The 15,256-nt window shown below is 31.5% G+C and overlaps 6 protein-coding genes across 6 annotated transcripts; 4 read left to right on the forward strand and 2 right to left on the reverse strand.

Annotated features, from left to right (window-relative positions):
• Window positions 1-1,879: 1,879 nt before the first annotated feature.
• On the forward strand, window positions 1,880-3,628 carry PPL_04955 (kelch repeat-containing protein; the record flags this gene model as incomplete). The annotated part of the gene is made up of 3 exons (XM_020575851.1): window positions 1,880-2,102; window positions 2,190-2,608; window positions 2,723-3,628. 3 exons carry the CDS (start codon window positions 1,880-1,882, stop codon window positions 3,626-3,628), a joined length of 1,548 nt encoding a protein of 515 aa, XP_020434167.1.
• Window positions 3,629-3,679: 51 nt separating this feature from the next.
• orcB (origin recognition complex subunit 2) lies at window positions 3,680-5,654 on the reverse strand (the record flags this gene model as incomplete). Its single annotated transcript, XM_020575852.1, has 5 exons — window positions 3,680-3,864; window positions 3,996-4,352; window positions 4,428-4,704; window positions 4,886-5,131; window positions 5,220-5,654. The coding sequence occupies 5 exons, from the start codon at window positions 5,652-5,654 to the stop codon at window positions 3,680-3,682; spliced, it is 1,500 nt and encodes a 499-aa protein (XP_020434168.1).
• Window positions 5,655-6,811: 1,157 nt separating this feature from the next.
• On the forward strand, window positions 6,812-8,455 carry pgs1 (CDP-diacylglycerol--glycerol-3-phosphate 3-phosphatidyltransferase; the record flags this gene model as incomplete). The annotated part of the gene is made up of 1 exon (XM_020575853.1): window positions 6,812-8,455. The coding sequence occupies one exon, from the start codon at window positions 6,812-6,814 to the stop codon at window positions 8,453-8,455; it is 1,644 nt and encodes a 547-aa protein (XP_020434169.1).
• A 172-nt stretch (window positions 8,456-8,627) lies between these two features.
• On the reverse strand, window positions 8,628-10,220 carry PPL_04958 (uncharacterized protein; the record flags this gene model as incomplete). The annotated part of the gene is made up of 1 exon (XM_020575854.1): window positions 8,628-10,220. One exon carries the CDS (start codon window positions 10,218-10,220, stop codon window positions 8,628-8,630), a length of 1,593 nt encoding a protein of 530 aa, XP_020434170.1.
• A 498-nt stretch (window positions 10,221-10,718) lies between these two features.
• PPL_04959 (uncharacterized protein) lies at window positions 10,719-12,150 on the forward strand (the record flags this gene model as incomplete). The annotated part of the gene is made up of 2 exons (XM_020575855.1): window positions 10,719-10,856; window positions 10,933-12,150. The coding sequence occupies 2 exons, from the start codon at window positions 10,719-10,721 to the stop codon at window positions 12,148-12,150; spliced, it is 1,356 nt and encodes a 451-aa protein (XP_020434171.1).
• Window positions 12,151-12,454: 304 nt separating this feature from the next.
• On the forward strand, window positions 12,455-14,869 carry PPL_04960 (uncharacterized protein; the record flags this gene model as incomplete). The annotated part of the gene is made up of 2 exons (XM_020575856.1): window positions 12,455-14,038; window positions 14,129-14,869. 2 exons carry the CDS (start codon window positions 12,455-12,457, stop codon window positions 14,867-14,869), a joined length of 2,325 nt encoding a protein of 774 aa, XP_020434172.1.
• Between the last annotated feature and the right edge of the window lie 387 nt (window positions 14,870-15,256).

Genomic DNA, 15,256 nt, shown 5'->3' on the forward strand with positions numbered 1-15,256 from the left:
GTTAGACTTTTATGAGACAATTATTTATTTGTTAAAATATGTAATAATAATAAATTGGAATATATATAACTAAGAGTAATGTCCTCTACATCAAAGAATAGAGTTTAATAATAGTGTTTAAAAAAAAATCTGTATTTCTTTTAAATCATCATTATTGTTGTGTAATTTTAGTTGTTCTATTTGTTATAATTGCTCTTTCTTAACTACTTCTGTTGGAAGTCTCATTTATTAAAGTTTGGACTCTGCTTTTATTGTTATACATGTCGTTACGATCTCTTTCTCTTTCTCTTTCCATGATAAATGTGAATGAATCTAAAAATCTTCGATCAAAACGTAGGTGGTTGTGGATCGTTAGTATTAATCTTATACAGTATATAGAATTTTGAAAAGCGACACACTACTTACCTACATTATTCATCTTTCATTTCATTTATGATAAATAATCAAAGTCAAGACAGACCGATGATATAATTGCCACCCACTTTAACAGCCAATCTCATAACGGCACAGAAGGTTACAATAAGAACTACTAATTGAATGCAATTCAATTACATGTAAATGTTTAAGAGAGAAAGAGGTTGCTGCTAGCAAAACTACAATTAAACATGTTATTTGACGAGAACCATAAGTATCTTTGTGATTTAATTATCAAGATAGAGTGGCTACATTCCAGAGATCATCACCAAATCGCAAACAAAGATTGGTAGAGTACCAACACCTGGCATCTGGTGAAGCAATGAGAGCTGAAGACCAATAGAAACAACTACACCTGCTCTACAATTGTCGAATCAACTCTTCTCCAAATGCATTCTTCAGACTCGCTTGACGTACGTATTACACAGTTCGACAAGTAGTTCCGATACTATTCAAACTTCATAGGTAGCCAAAAAAAAAGAGTTAGAAAGATAATTTAACAAATTAATTTCCAAAGATAGCCATGATTACCTTAGATTTAACTCAAGTGACCACACATATTGTTCTAAAATTAACATTTTAGAATTCTAATAATCAAATCAACCGACACTTCAATAATTTATTAAGAATTCAACTATCACAATTCAAACAGTTTATGGACACGATTTCAAATAACTTAAATTAATAATCCAGCTGTTTAACAATAATTAAATATATTAGAATAATATCAACATTCAGTGAATCAACAAAATATCAATCTACCAAAGTTAACATAAAGAAATAACCAACAAGTTAATCTACAATGAATACCAAACTAGTTAATCAAGAACAGATTTCTGAGATTGAGCAACTGCACTGGTCGAAGAAATCCAACAGTATAAATATCTTGGAAATCCATTATAGAAATTAATTAATTATTCAACATTATTCAACATTACCAAATATTATTCTTATCTTCAAATTGTAAAATAAATAAATTATTATCTTTAAATATTATACTGTAAATTATATCTCTAAATTTTATTACATTCATTAAATCTATATTCCTCGTACCAAAACTATTCCTAAAGTAATTCCTAATCTTATATCAAAGTTGTCAGTATTATATTTATATGTTTATATGTATATTATTACCATTGTAAAATAACATATATCATGAAAAAACAATGATATTATGAATTTTTTTCGGTTTAGTATTTACCAAACAGAAAAATTACATATGGTTTAAAATTAAGTTTGACATTCTTTGTTGATCTTTATCGTTTCGTGTATTTAAAGAAAAAAAATGCTAAAAAAACCATCAAAAACTTTAAATCGAGTTTTTAAGTTTTAGAAAATTCAATTTTTTATTTTTTATTTTAATTTGTTCAAAAATAGTCACCACATTTGTTTAAAAATTATAGTTATTTAGTCAATACCTTCAAAAAATCAAATATACATAGAAAGTTAATAATAATTAGAGGAAATGACAATTAAATGTTTGAATCATCAAAGATCACACGAATTCATTTGTTATCAATGTAATTGTTTGATGTGTTCAAAATGTATTACCATTCATATCAAAGATCATCCTGATCATTCCGATAAAATAGAACATATCGATGAAATCAAGGATTCATTGAGTACATTGAAATTGGATGATATTATTGACTTCACAACAACTAACAATAGTGGCAGCACTAACAGCAGTAATAATTATTTTCATTCTCAAATCAAAAATAAAATTAAATCTCTCTGGGTATCATTAAGATCATAGACATCCATATCTCCATCAGTGTCTGCTATCGAGAATCATTTCGAACAACTCCATCAACATTTACTCCTTGATGTACTCATTGTAGAAAGAGATATTATCAATGATAAACATACAATCACAAATCAAATCGATAAAAATATCATGAATTTGAAATATTTAATAAATATTATAATATTATTTAATAAATTATATAATAATAATAATAGTAGTGGTGATAATAGTAGTAGTGGTATTATTAACGAGGATACATCAATCATACCAGATACAACAACATTATATTCAACAACAACAATAATGGAATCAATAACAACAAGTTCATCATTACAATCATTCATCAATCATAATAATCAAACATTATTCAATGATTATAATAATAATTACTTTAATGATGATGTTCTCATCCAACATCATTCATATTATTCATCATCAATATTAGTTGTCATTCTTAATTACTACAACCATTTCTTCGATTCATCAACAACCACCGCCGATGATAATTTATGATCATCATCATCTTATTAATCAATCATCCAACATCATGTCATTCATCAGAAGTCTTCCATCGTTCAACCATTCATCCTTGTTGACATCGTTGCATCTGATGCATCAATTACTACAACAACAACAACAAACAACAATGATAATAAACAATCTTATATTTTCATAACACACCAAGCAAAAGGAGCAACACTGATCAACACATCAAACAACAATTCAATTGAAGAATTAAAGTTTGATTATCAATTTGATGGTACATACTCCTCGATTGTTTCAATTGGTGAATATATCTATATATTCGGTGGATATAACAATGAAAACAAATGGATTAAAATATCAATTAGATCGAAATCAGTTGAACATATTGGTGATATCGAAGGAATCAAAGGTGATAGTGATATATCAGTTTGTTATGATGGTCAAGATCATATCTATTTAGTGAATGGTCGCAATATAAAGAATAGAATTGATCGATTCAACATCAAAACAATGAAATTTGAATCATATCATCAATTACCTTTTGGATATAATAATCAAGCATCATCAATGATCTTCAAAGGTTCATTATATTCAATATCATGCAATCAATATAAGCTATTTCAATTCGATTTGACAAACAGAACGATAACAGATCATCAAATTGACATTATACCATTGTCATCATGTCATGATAACAATGGAAATTTCTTCATATTAGATGTGACAAACAAACGATTCATCAAATACAATGTTGAAACCAAACAAACAATCAATCTCAATGCTGATCATCTAGTAAATGCACAGTATCCATTTGTGATGTATCATCGAGAATCACCAACATCAAGTTATATCTATTCATTTTGTAACTCTCTTGACAGTAATTTCAAATATTCAATTGAATCCAATCAATGTGAACCAATCTTTAGAGATATTAAAAATCATAACAGTTCGTGGTGTGCTTCCTCATCAATTACATTTTGATAAATAATTTTTGATAAAATAAATATAACACTTTTTATTTCTTTATTATTTTCATTTCTTTTCATTTAGCTCATCTAAAATATGTTTCATTGAGAATGAAAAAACAGTTAGGTAAGACATTTTTATATTGAAATTAACATCGTTAAATTCTCTGTATATTACTTTAACTACAAGTATTTTTATTACATGATTTAAGATTAACTTAAATATGATGATTTGAACAGACAAAGAGATAGCTGGAATAAATGTAGAGTGAAAAAGAAATTAAATACGTGTTAGTTTATTTACTTTCATTTCATTTCTTTAAGTTCCTCTAAAATCTGTTTAAGTGACGAATGAACAACAGGAATAGTCAGGTAAGATTCACCATGCTCCAACTTTGTTTGAATGACACCGTGGTCGTTGAACTCCACCAAAAGGGTATTCAACATTGACTCTGACGATACCAAGAATGAATCAACACACTTCTCAAAGAGTAAGTTGAATGGCATCTTCTTTTCTCTTTCTTGCTCTTTGTTGGCAATGATATATTCAAGTAACTCTTTAAAGACGCCACGTGCATTCGGTGGTAAACTCTTTAAGATTGTAACAATCGATTTCCATTGTATCTTTGATCCTTTGTTCATCAGTGGTACTTCATAGGCTGTCTCTACTGTATAACTAGAATAAGTTGGAACTGAATAAGTGATAAAATTGAATTGAACTTGTAAATTTATATCCCATACTAAAAGAATAAGAAGTTATTTAGATTATTAGAATAAATAACATATATATAACTTAATTGTAACAAATAACTTACACATATAACTATTAAAATGATCTATTGAACAAATGAAATGAATATTGGTTATCTCTGAAAGGTATGCAAGTAATCTTTGAACTTTTGCATTTCTTAATGCAACACCATCTATATTGTGAATAACAATGTATAAACATTGATATGAATCGAATTCTGTTAAATTATGTTTCTTTTGTTGTTGATTTTGTTGTTGTTGTTGTTGTTGTTCGTACTGGTGTGATTTCATATCGAATAAAGATTTGATATGTTCACAATGTAAAATAGGTGATGTGAATCTCTCTTGTGAATTAAACAGTTCATGTGATATACAATAAAGTAACTATAGTTGTGATTGATTATTAACAATATTATTATTATTAGCATTAGAATTAGAATTAGTAAACTATAGAATAGAAATTAAAAAAAACATAACATTTCATTTCATTTGAAAGTAATGAACATATAGAATTGTAACATACATCTTTTATATTGAATGAAGGTAGATAACCATAGATTTGAATTGCAGGTCCATCAGTACAATACTCCTTTAAGAAACTCTGAATGAAATCCTTTTTCGAACCGTAACCACTCAGCAGTAGATTGTATGACATCTTGAGGTCATTGAACATCTCACGGAATGTATGGTTATCGACATAGCTCTTGATTAGATTCTTCTTTGCCTCTAAATGTTTCTCTGGTAATCTATCTAAGATTTGTGCAATTTCCTTATTATAGTAAATAATAATAATAATAATAATCAATGAATGATTAAATTAATCTAATCTACTCTTTACTATAATATATAATACTTACAGAACCTTCTATTAATGTTGAATTTGAAAAGTTATGATTCGATGTTTTATTTACATCTGATTTGAATGAGAAATAATCGAATTCTTCATCCTCTTCAGAATCACTATTTGCTGCATTGTCATGATCTAAATCGCTATTGTCATTGTCAGAGTCCGCCGCTGCTTTTGTTGTTGTTGCCGCACCTACTTTAGTTGGTGTCGCTGTTTTCTGTTTCTTTGTTTTTCTTTTAGTTGGTGTTTTCTTTGGTGTTGTATTTCCTTTTTTTGTTGTTGTTGTTGTTACTTTTACTGCTGCTGGTTTTGCAACCTTACTTGTTTTTGTTGATGTTACTACTGCTTTTGTTGCGGTCGATTTAGCTGTTGTTGTTTTAGCTGATGTTGTTTTAGAATCAGAATTGGTATTAGATGTTTTTTTCTTTTTAATTGTTGTTGACATGTTTAAATAATAAACCATTTAAGATTTTTTTTTTACTAAAAGTGTAAAAATAAAAATAAAAAACAAAAATTTTGATAACACTGCAAAGAAGAAGATAAAGGTGTGAAGATTCATTGTTGATCTTCAAATGATCATACCCCAATAAATAAGAAAATCATAGTATTATTATTAAAATCTATAAAACACAACAATGTTTTTTTGACATTGAAATCAAGTTTGAAAGTTCAAAACACACTGAAAATGATGATTTGATTGATTGATTTATAAATAAAATAAATATAATAATAAAATAATATATTAATTATACCCACATCTCAAAAACTATAGGGTTACAAAGTAAGTGGATTGTTTTGCTTTCAAACTTTTCGTTGTTTGAAAAGATTTTGGAGTATTCCGAAAGGTGAATAAGCAATAAAAAAAAAAAAAAAAAAATAAAAAAATAGAAAATAAAATCAAAAAACAAGGATTTTATCTTAAAAAAAATCATCTGTTTTATTTGGGCACTTCTCATTCGGATTATTTTTATTGTGACTCCGACTTTTCGTTTTGATTTTTCAAAATATTTTTACATTTTTAGCACCTTTTTTTTTTATATTTTATTATTACAAAAAAACATACCTACTTACCCCCCACACTCACCACTAACCTATTAATTAATTTTTTACATCCATCTAGTTGTTAGTTGTTTTTTTTTAATACTTTAAACACACACAAACAAACACACATCAACAAAGATTAACTTATCTAATTTTAATCAAATAATCATTTACCCAGTGTGGTTAGTCATTCTTTAATTTTTAAATTTAATAATAACAATTTTATAATTTAATAAGTTAAGTTGTTTTTTTTTTTCATTTTTCATTTTTTTAACATATATAACATAAACATATTATATATTATTACTTTATTTTATTATTATTTAGATTAGATTGTACAGATTAGATTAGTTATTTTTAATTTATCTTAATATTTATTTATTTATCAATTATCATTATTGTTTTTATCAGATCTTTTCTTTTTATTACTAAATTTAAATTAATTTTCATTTAATTTTTCATTTTTTTTTAATTTTTAATTTTTTCATTGTCGGCTTTGCTTGCAACTTACTTGGGCACATGGCACACCCAATTATTACATTCATTGTTGCACTGTTCAACATGATAAAACTACGTGTACTTCCTCTGTTGCAACCTCAGAGATTGTTTGCTGCACTGATGATTTACAATAGAGGTAAATCATCTACAACAACGACCACAGGTCAGTCGATGAATCTACCACGTCGTTCAACCTTTGAATCGAAACCAATACAAAATAATCAAGTTAGAAATTATACATCATCAACCACATCAACTAGTAACAACAATAGTAATAGAGTTTTCAAAGATAATTATTTGGATGATTCATTTTGGAATTTCTCATCGCAAGGTCCCGCTTTCGCTGTGGATCCAGCGAACATCGAGTTCATTCGTGAACCCGATGATTTCTATAATCACTTGATCGAGGGTGTCAAGAGAGCTACCAAACGTATCACTTTCGCATCGCTCTACTTGGGAACTGGCAAACAGGAGAAGCAGTTGGTCAGCGAGATGATCGCTGCCTGCGAGCGCAATCCAGAGTTGAAAATCCATATTTTGTTGGACGGTTTGCGTGGCACTCGTGAATCGCCAGGTGAAACACCGGCCAGCGCCAAGGTCAGTTCCGCCACTATGTTGCAGCCGTTGTACGACCAATTCCCAGAGCGTGTCACCATCAGTCTCTATCATACACCAGACTTGAACGGTCTACTCAAAAAGATGTTGCCACCGCGTGTCAATGAGACAATCGGTGTCAATCACTTGAAAACCTACGTGTTCGACAACGATTTGATGATGAGCGGTGCCAACCTCTCGAAAGACTACTTCACCAATCGTCAGGACCGTTACGTGTGGATCTACAGAACAGAATCGATCGCCACTTTCTTTGATCGTGTAGTCGCCACCGTTGGAACTATCTCCTATCATCTCGGTAGCAAAGGCGCCGTCCAACTCGCCAGCGGTTCACTCGACCCAGTAGCGCAATCCGCCGACTTCAAGTTGTTGGCCGAGAAGCGACTAGCCGCACTCATCCAACCAAACACATTCTATCTTCCAAACAACTCGAAACAATCACTGTCATCGCCATTCGACGCACCCACCAAATCAACTTGGATCTTCCCAACAATCCAGATGGGACCATTCAATATCCGTCACGACGAAGTACTGACTTCTTATATTTTCGAAAATGTTCCTGCCGACTCGAAATTCTATATCACTTCACCCTATTTCAATCTCACCAAGAACTATCTGAATTTGATTCTCAGCGGAAAACCACAACTCGATATCATCACTTGCTCGCCGGAAGCCAACGGATTCTTTGGTGCCAAGGGACTGTCGAGTGCCGTACCCGATTGTTACGCCATCATCGAGCGACGTTTCCTCGAGCGTGTCGTCGATAGCGGTAACGAGGAGCGTATCAAAGTCGATGAGTACATTCGTAGTAAGTGGACGTATCACGCCAAGGGACTGTGGATCACCGCACAACAACAATCACTGCCTAGCGTAACACTGATTGGAAGTCCAAACTTTGGTTCGAGAAGTGTCGAGAAAGATCTCGAAGCTCAAATGATTATTTTAACTCAAGACAAATCGCTACAACAAAAGATGGAAGATGAAAGAACCTATCTGTGGCAAGACACTCAAGTTGCAGACATGGAGCTATTTAAACAAAGAAAAATTTCACTCTGGGTCAAGGTTTTGGTTTATCTATTTGGAAATTATCTATAGAAATAATAATAATATTTAAAAAAGAGAAACTAACAAACTATATAATTTTGTAATTAATTTAATTTATATAATAAAATACTTTTGTAAAATTTGTTCACATTACTGGTTTTATTGTATGTAGGTGAGATAAGAGTAATAAATTTCGAGAAGAGAATAAGTTAAAAAGTTCGATTTATTGTAAGGTTTGATATCTTCGTTTGTGATATTGTTTGTAAATAAAATAGATAATGACCAGTACAATACCAAAACCAGCTACTGCACCAATAATAATTCCAGCTGCTTGTGCTCCTGTGAATTTATGTGGATGTAATGGTGTTCCTCCTCCGGTGGTCGAGTGTCCAGAGGTGGTGGTGGTCGATGGACAAAGTCCATTGATTGAGCTACTGTCACCACTAAGATCACACGATTTAGCATTACAGAAAACCAATTGATTGCCAGCATTCGTTGTAATATTGTTAAGTACCAATTTTGCATAGTTACAGACAATTGGGAATGTCTTTGATGCTAATGCGTAACTATTGAATGTGGAATTGGTGATATTCAACGATAGCTTGATAGATCGGATATGAATTGCACTACCATAGTTAAATTGACCGTCAGTAGTAGTAGGTACAGTGTTACCGATGAAATTAACATTGTCAAAGGTTGCCTTTTTTGATTTTTCGAAATAGATTGCACCACCACTTTGAGAAGCATAGTTATTGGTGAAGTTCGAAGAAGTCACTACAAGACTTGTATTCTTTGACATAAATAATGCTCCACCTTTACCATGATCGCCAATATTATTTACATTAGAATCGAACGTACTGTTGATAATTACCAATTGATTTCTAGAGGCATAGTGAATTACCGTCGAACCTCTATTATGTGTCAGTTGTGAGTTGGTGAGATAGGTCGGTCCATAAAGATAGATATGTGATCCAGATGTAATTTGATTATTATAAAAAGTCATTCCATTTAAATTTAAAGTTCTATTATTATTATTCATATAAATAATATATTGTCTTGCTGAATTTGAATCGAAATTAACATTTCTCATTCCAACATTTCCGTTTAATGATGTTATAACTCCATTCTTAATTCCATTGTTTTGATAAAGTTTACAATTGATTATTACTAATCTACTGACTGTCTTTGAGTAAAATACAGCTCCTTCATCAGCTGTATTGATATTAAACTCAGAGTTTGTAAGGTTCACGACAGTTTGCAAACTAGAAGAATTAACTAATCCAACAACACCACCTAAATTAGCAGTATTACCCATAGCATTGACAGAATCCATTGATAAATATATCTGACTCCAACTAGATGAACTATTAATTGTAATGACACCTCCAATCGAAGCATTTCCACCGATTAAATATAAATATTGTAGATTTAGAGTTGTTGATTGATTACTACTATTTTGATTGTCATCCGTTAGAGTAAAGAAATTTCCATTATTATCAATATCTATGGTTGCCATATTCAAAGTGGAACTACCTTTAATAGTGATATTTCTACCAAACAATAATAAATTTGTATTGTTTATACCACTAAATATGAAATCTCCAAGATTTAAAACTACACTTGTTTCTTTGGTTTCTATTTCACCATATGATAACAGTGCAGTAGTTATATCCGGACAACCATTATTTATATCATTTCCACATGGAATAGTAAAATCTGTACAATTTGGATTTAAAAATAAATTATATACTGTTGTTGATTTTGAACTTGTAATAAATAAATTTAAATATATAAATAATATTAAATATTTTATCATTTTTTTTTCTTTATATATAACTATAAATTAAAATAGTAAAACATAAAAAGATCTTTTTTAAAATCAAAATAATGGTATCCAAAAAAATCGACTGATTTATAAAAAAAAAAAAAAAAAAACAAAAATTAACCAGGAAAAATGAGATTTTTGCCCTGTTCTGTTAATCAAAAACTTTGCAACCTGTTTTCACCTCATCTAGAATTCTAATAGGAATTTAATTTTATTTAATATTCCTGTTTTTTTATTTTATTTAATAAAAAACAAACCCAAAAATAACAACCTGTTTTCAATTTTTAGAAAAAAAGATGTTTTTTTTTTTGAAATCAAAGATATGACATGAGGGATGTGCTTGTTAATTAACCAATCGTTAGTTATAACAATAATAATAAATAGCATAGCAAATGAAGAATAATATAACGTGGTTGCAACAATATTTGCTTTTAAAATATAATATAGTTTATTTAGATTAGATAATCTTTTTAATTTTCTTTTGAAATCATGAGTAGTGAATCAAAAGATACATCTATACAATTAAACGATGTCATTTCAAAACAAGCCATTACCAACATTAGTGTGATCGGTCAATTCTCACACGGAAAGAGTATTACTGTGAAAGCACTTACCGATCAAATAAATGTAAATATTAAATATTCCATTCATTGTATGTGGTTAGTTAACTAACAAATAATCAAATCATTTTAATTATCTTTAGATGATATGTAATTTTGGACAACCTTTTCAAAGAATAAGTGAATTTCAACATAAAATTAAATTTACCAATGCAAAGATCTACAAGTGTGAGAATCCACTGTGTCATAGACCAGGTTGTTACCGACAGCATAGAAGTAACAGTACCGCTGATAACCCAAAGTGTGAAAACAATGGATGTGGAAGTGCGATGAAGTTGATTCGTCATGTTTGTTACATAGATTATCCTACTCACAACGTTTTGATGGGTGCTCTCTTCAACTGTGAACGGTTTGTCGATGCAACGATGCTTGTCATTGCCAGTAATGAGCCGTGTCCTCAACAACAGACAGCCGATCACTTGGCAATCGTAGAGATATTGAAACTAAAGAATATTATCATCGTACAAAACAAGATTGATCTGGTGAGGCAACAATCGCGAGCAAACGAACATCACAATCAAATTCAACAGTTTGTTAAAGGCAGTGTTGCAGAGGGCGCACCTATCATACCGATTAGTGCACAGTTGAAGTGGAATATAGATGTTCTGTGTGAGCATGTTGTAACCAAGATACCTACCTCACCAATAAGCGACAACTACAATTCCGCTCCTCATCTAATTGTCGTTCGTTCTTTCAATATGAATGCACCCTATAGGAAAGCGGAGGAAATGAAAGGTGGTACAGTTCGTGGTTTGTTACTAAGTGGTATCTTAAGGGTTGGTGACGACATTGAAATTCGACCAGGTATTATCACTAAGAATCATGATGGTACATTCAGTTGCACACCACTCTTTTCAAAGATAGTATCGTTGTTTGCAGAGGATAATGAATTACAATATGCAGTACCGGGTGGTTTGATTGGTGTTCTAACAAAGCTTGATCCTTCTCTGTGTAAAAGCGATCGTCTAGCTGGAAGAGTTTTGGGTCGCGTAGGAATAGAGCTACCAGATATCTCTATCAGTTTGGAGATTAGCTTCTTTCTGCTACGCCATTTACTTGATCGGCCGAGAACGAGCGAGAGTAAAATCAGAAAACTATCCAAAGGTGACACTCTGATGATTATTGTTGGACTGACTGCAATTGGTTGTCGTGTTACCGCTGTTAAAAAAGATCTTGCCAAGCTCGCTTTATTGAAACCGATCTGTACGAACAAAAGTGAAAAAGTTGCAATGTTCAGACGTATTCAAAAGAGATGGCATTTAATAGGTTGGTGTATCATTCAGAAAGGAGAACAATTATAAATTCTATTCCTTCCAATAATATAGTGTTTTAGTTCAGCAATATATTTCATTCAGAATTAAAGGAGATCTGTAGAAATAATCATTACTTAATATAGGTATACAAATCATATTTTATTAAAAAATGATATATTTTACTTTGACATACTTCATCTGCACGCCACATTTTTCTCAGAAAAAATAACATTAAATAAATATAAAAATCTTTGCAAAGATTTTTGTTTTTTTTTTTTTGTAAAATTTGATCGATCATAAAAATTCAAAAAATTGTGGTCCACGATCATTTCCTTTTTTGTTAGTAATATCAATGTCAGATATAAACGATCAAATATATAACAGAGATATAGATAATAATATTAGTATTATAAATGAAAAAGAAACCATAAAATCAAAGTTCTCTAGAGGTGAAAATGGATTTTGGTTGGTTTGGAGTAATCGTTATATATTGAAATCGATTTTCAATCAGGTGTTTAGCATTGCTAAATCAGATTCGAAGCGATACTACGAGATTTTCAATGTTCATTGGATGCTCAGTAATGGGTATCACCGGTTACTGCGCGAGAAGGTGTTGCGCCACGAGTATCTGCTGCTGCGAACACTCCAACAGACCAATACGGTGCGTCTACTCTTCAAGTACTTCCACGACAACACGCCGGACAACCAGAGATTCTACCAGGCGCTGCTAGTCAACTATGGCGATCAATTCATCTATGAGATGCAATTCGAAAGCAGTCGACTTGTCTCGCTGGCGCCACCGGTATTCTTGGAGACCGTTATGAACTACCGCGCTGCCATCGACCAGCAACCGCTGGTGAAGCTACCGAAAGAGATATTCCGGTTGTTGGTAGATGCAGGCAATGTTGAATCGGCGATTGTTCTCTCGACAAAGTATAGGGAATACTACAGTTGTTTCGATATTAAGCTGTTGGAGAAAGCGTATTATACCGATACCGATGCATTCAAACTGGCATTGAAATACTTGATGTTGGAATTCCGACCGACATCGGAACAGTATAAATCGATCACCAAACGATTCTATTATCCAACAATCACAATCGACGAACTAAGATATCTTTATGAATACGATTTACTGGACATATCGAATCTCTCAAGGACATTGATAAACTTTGGATTCCTTTCAATCAGGAAACAAACAGGTACAACAATAGTCTACCAATTTCAACTACTATACGAATTCATAAAGTTAACAGGCTATAAATATCAACAACAGCAACAACAACAACAACAATGTCATGGAAGTGTTGTTGTTAATGAACAGAGTACAAATCAAGATAGTCATTCAGAACAACGTTTAGCAACTATACTCAAAGAGATTGATGAAATATCGTTGGTGGAAGAAGATTACATTCAAACTTTAGAGACAGTAGGTGTAGATAATGTTAGTTTTTCAAAGCTGTGGAAATTACTGTTATCTATCTTTGTTGTCAATGAAGAGGATCTAATGTTCTATGCGATGAAGTTCAACGATATATCATTGGTGATGCCAAGTCTAATCAATAGGAGGATTGCAGATCATAGGAATATAGTCAAATACATGAACTTGGAGTTATTACAATATCTGATAACAATAAGCAGTAGCTATGACATAGATTACTTTTATTTCGATCGAATCATCGTTGGTGCAATGTCGTCCAAGCAAAAGAAAGAGTTTTTAGATCATCTTTGGGATAGTCATTTTCTGTGGTACGAACGTGAAAAGTCTGCCAAGAACATATTCGAAGCCGTACTAAACTATGGTGAATTGGATTTAATCAGACATTCATTTCAACTCTGGCAAAAGAGTGGTATTAAAACACAAATGGTTTACTACGACCCGAAAAGTTTGGAGATATTAAGATATTTAGAATCTGTAGAGATTGTTAAACGTGAAGTATGTATTATATATATTTATCAAAAAGGATAGCAATAAATGATTACTAACTTGTTATCTTTCATTTAATAACAACAACAAAAATAATAGTGTCATAGTAAACCAACTGATTTACCATATGATATATTATATCATATACTTGGAAACAACTATAAATTCGATCATAATACATGGTTCTCTTTTAAGACGTTATACGATGACCAGATGTTTCATCACTTAAAATATTGTTGGGAGAATCATTGCTATGGTAAAAGTGTTGGTGGCAGTGGAAGTGGAGACCGTGTTCACTACACAAAGAAGAATTGTAATTTGTTCATGTCAACATCGGTCCGTAACTTGGACGATCTCTGCGTACAGGAAATAGCAAAAGACGGTTGTATCGCTACGATCACAATGTTTATGGATACCTACTTTCCAACGAGCGAACATTCATCTAAAAGACATTTCCTCGCGATCCTGCTGGCAAATGCTATCAGTCGTGATCATCTACATATTATCAAACTTATCAAAGATAAGTACGGTTATGTATTATCGCTCGTAGGTAAGAATGATCCTAATCCAATAGAGAAGATTGGTATTGTAAGACAAGTTCTAAAGCTACTACTGCGGAATGTCATGTTCTTCAATTACATCATGAAGAATATACCTTCGTTGCAACCAAAAAACAAAGAGATAGTCGAAGCTGCCGAAAAAGATATAAGTGCACTAGTATTCCTCTCAAAGTCATATCCCAATATCGAATTAACTAAATCACAACTCAACACCCTCAAGAAATTTGGCTACACAAACACACCAAAAACAACATCAAAAAACAAGTATCAAAAGAAATAAACAAAATAAAATAAAACCATGTAAATATTAAAATTGATCAGGAATATTATATAAAAATTTATTTTTATCTATAGTAATTATGCCACCTTGATATGTTATCTCATTGGAAACAAGTGAATGATGTCAATCGAGACTACAGTTCTTGAACTAGTCTTCACATGGATGATCGTTACCAGGAAACACCGCGTGGAGGTATCTACCTTGTTTCCCTCTCTTGTAACATTCAAGAAGTATTATTGTTGTTGTTGTTGTTGTTTTTGTTGTTGTTAACAGGAATCTATATCCATGTCTTTGTCTGATAGTGTTGGTGGTGCAGATGGTTCTACGTTGAGAGATCTTCTAGAACGGAAGATGTCATCTATGTAACCAAAGGTTATCTTGAATTCA

The sequence above is a fragment of the Heterostelium album genome (assembly GCF_000004825.1).
Source record: "Heterostelium album PN500 unplaced genomic scaffold PPL_scaffold4, whole genome shotgun sequence".
Classification (NCBI taxonomy): domain Eukaryota; phylum Evosea; class Eumycetozoa; order Acytosteliales; family Acytosteliaceae; genus Heterostelium; species Heterostelium album.